Genomic DNA, 2,356 nt, shown 5'->3' on the forward strand with positions numbered 1-2,356 from the left:
GGAAAAAAAAAAAAAAAAAAAAAAAAAAAAGTTTGTAGAGTGCTCATAGAGTAGATTAAAATATTTATAGAAATGACTACTTGCCATGCAATGACTAGCCAAAATATACGTTCTGCATTTAAGGAAAAAATTGCTGTGGAAGAAGGCCAGTTACAGGCTCAGGCAGGGTATGGAGGGGGTCACCATGGTTGATTTATTCCTAAGCTCTGCAGATTCAAAAACTTAGCCCTGGTAAGTACTCCCAGAATTAAATAAGCCCCCAGGAGTGACCAACTCTGACAAGACCTGATTTACCTGACATTAGTTTATATGGGAGAATAGACCTTTCTTGTGACTGTAATACTGATATCTTTTATTGGGTGATTAAGCAATTTTATTTCAAAAGATGCTAATAGTAGCTACTGACATTTTCGAGTCACATATCGTTAAGTTAAACTTTGTAATTATTTTAAATATATAAACTGTTTGTTGGTATCAGGATACTTGAGGAAAGATCAAGTGACCTGTCCAAACTCAAGTGATTAAGACAGACATCAGTGGAACTCAGCTCCAGGTTTTCTGATTCCAGTGCTGGACTTTTTCCCTCTATAGCAGTTTCCTCCCTGAGAATATACATGTGTTTTTTTTTTTTTTTAAAGATGACCGGTAAGGGGATCTTAACCCTTGACTTGGTGTTGTCAGCACCACGCTCTCCTAAGTGAGCTAGCAGGCCATCCCTATATAGGGATCTACACCTGGGGTCTTAGTGTTACCAGCACCGCACTCTGCTAAGGGAGCCACAGGCTGGCCCAGAATATACATGTTTTTAATTCTCTGATTTCTTATAGTAGGGACTGCTTATACTTCTACCGTGTATTGTTGCCTTTTGTTATAACTTGATATATATGCCTATTACTCACTGATTCATGAGTTACCTGAAGGTAGGGGTCATGTCTTATCCTAGTGCCATACATAAATTCAGCAAATATATATTGAGCACCTACTATGTGTCCAGCACTTATGGAGCTTAAGTTTAGTGGTAAGTAAATATTAATTGAATTTTTATTTTTTCAGTGTATCCTGAGTGTGTATACCAGTAAAATCATAAGCAGCGATCAAGATCTCTTGGCAGTGGTATTCTATGGTACCGAGAAAGATAAAAATTCAGTGAATTTCAAAAATATTTACGTCTTACAGGAGTTGGACAATCCAGGTGAATAATATTCTAAGGTCAGCTTTTCCCTTACATGAGAATGTCACTACCCTGAAGAAAGAGGGCTTTGGAGAAGGAAGCAGGTTGCATCTTGTCTAGGAGTATGCTTTCTTGCCAGGGGGTTCTTGCTGGCATGCGGACTTCTGCTATATGGGTTATAGAGCTCTGGGGTAAGAAAGAGACCCCAGCCTTTCTGTTAGCCTTTCTGTTAGTGGTAAAGGTGGCCACTGACATTCTTCTAATTTTTCTGTCCATTTGACTCCCTGCCTCTGATCAGGTGCTAAAAGAGTGCTAGAGCTTGACCGGTTTAAGGGGCCACAGGGAAAAAAACATTTCCAAGACCTAATGGGCCATGGATCTGACTACTCATTAAGTGAAGTGCTATGGGTCTGTGCCAACCTCTTTAGCGATGTCCAGTTTAAGATGAGTCATAAGAGGATCATGCTGTTCACTAATGAAGACAACCCCCACGGCGATGACAGTGCCAAAGCCAGTCGGGCCAGGACCAAAGCCAGTGATCTTCGTGACACAGGTGGGCATTTTCCCTGTTCTTTTAAATTGGCACTTAATTTTATTGCTTTCTTTATAGCTGATGTCAGCATTTGCTTTTCACCATTCGAGTAAAATGAAAGAATAAAGTAAAGCCAGGGGAAGACACCTGTGTAACATTAACTCTGAAAATAACTGTGTTATTAGCTGTTTGAAGGACTCCACCAGAGCAAGCTTGTCTTGATTTTAGTGTTACAATGAGTGGTGGTCATTTGAATAAGTTGTTATAGCAGCTGATTGCCTTAGCCACTTTCTCTAAGTCCTGAAAATGTTAATAATCAATCTAGTTTTTTGGGAACTTTTAAAAACATATTTGAGTTAAACTGAAAAAACTTCTCATTTGCTGAAAATTGTTTATTTTCCCCTCATTTTTTGTGTATCCTTGCACCAGGTATCTTCCTTGATTTAATGCACCTAAAGAAACATGGGGGCTTTGACATATCCATGTTCTACAGAGATATCATCAGCATAGCAGAAGATGAGGACCTTGGGGTTCACTTTGAGGAATCGAGCAAGCTAGAAGACTTGTTGAGGAAGGTTCGTGCCAAGGAGACCAGGAAGCGAGTGCTCTGCAGGTGTGCACTAAGCCTGTTTGCCTAAAATGTTGGTCAATAC

The 2,356-nt window shown here is 39.7% G+C and overlaps 1 protein-coding gene across 1 annotated transcript in view; it reads left to right on the plus strand.

The window, feature by feature from the left end:
- Nucleotides 1-2,356, plus strand: part of XRCC6 (X-ray repair complementing defective repair in Chinese hamster cells 6) — a 25,676-nt gene that overhangs the window by 4,640 nt on the left and 18,680 nt on the right. The window contains exons 3-5 of the mRNA XM_008574223.1: nucleotides 1,054-1,192; nucleotides 1,470-1,724; nucleotides 2,133-2,316. Coding sequence (XP_008572445.1) covers nucleotides 1,054-1,192; nucleotides 1,470-1,724; nucleotides 2,133-2,316 — 578 coding nt within the window. The remainder of the gene's footprint in view (nucleotides 1-1,053; nucleotides 1,193-1,469; nucleotides 1,725-2,132; nucleotides 2,317-2,356) is intronic.

This window comes from Galeopterus variegatus, unplaced genomic scaffold (assembly GCF_000696425.1).
Source record: "Galeopterus variegatus unplaced genomic scaffold, G_variegatus-3.0.2 Scaffold55, whole genome shotgun sequence".
Lineage (NCBI taxonomy): Eukaryota > Metazoa > Chordata > Mammalia > Dermoptera > Cynocephalidae > Galeopterus > Galeopterus variegatus.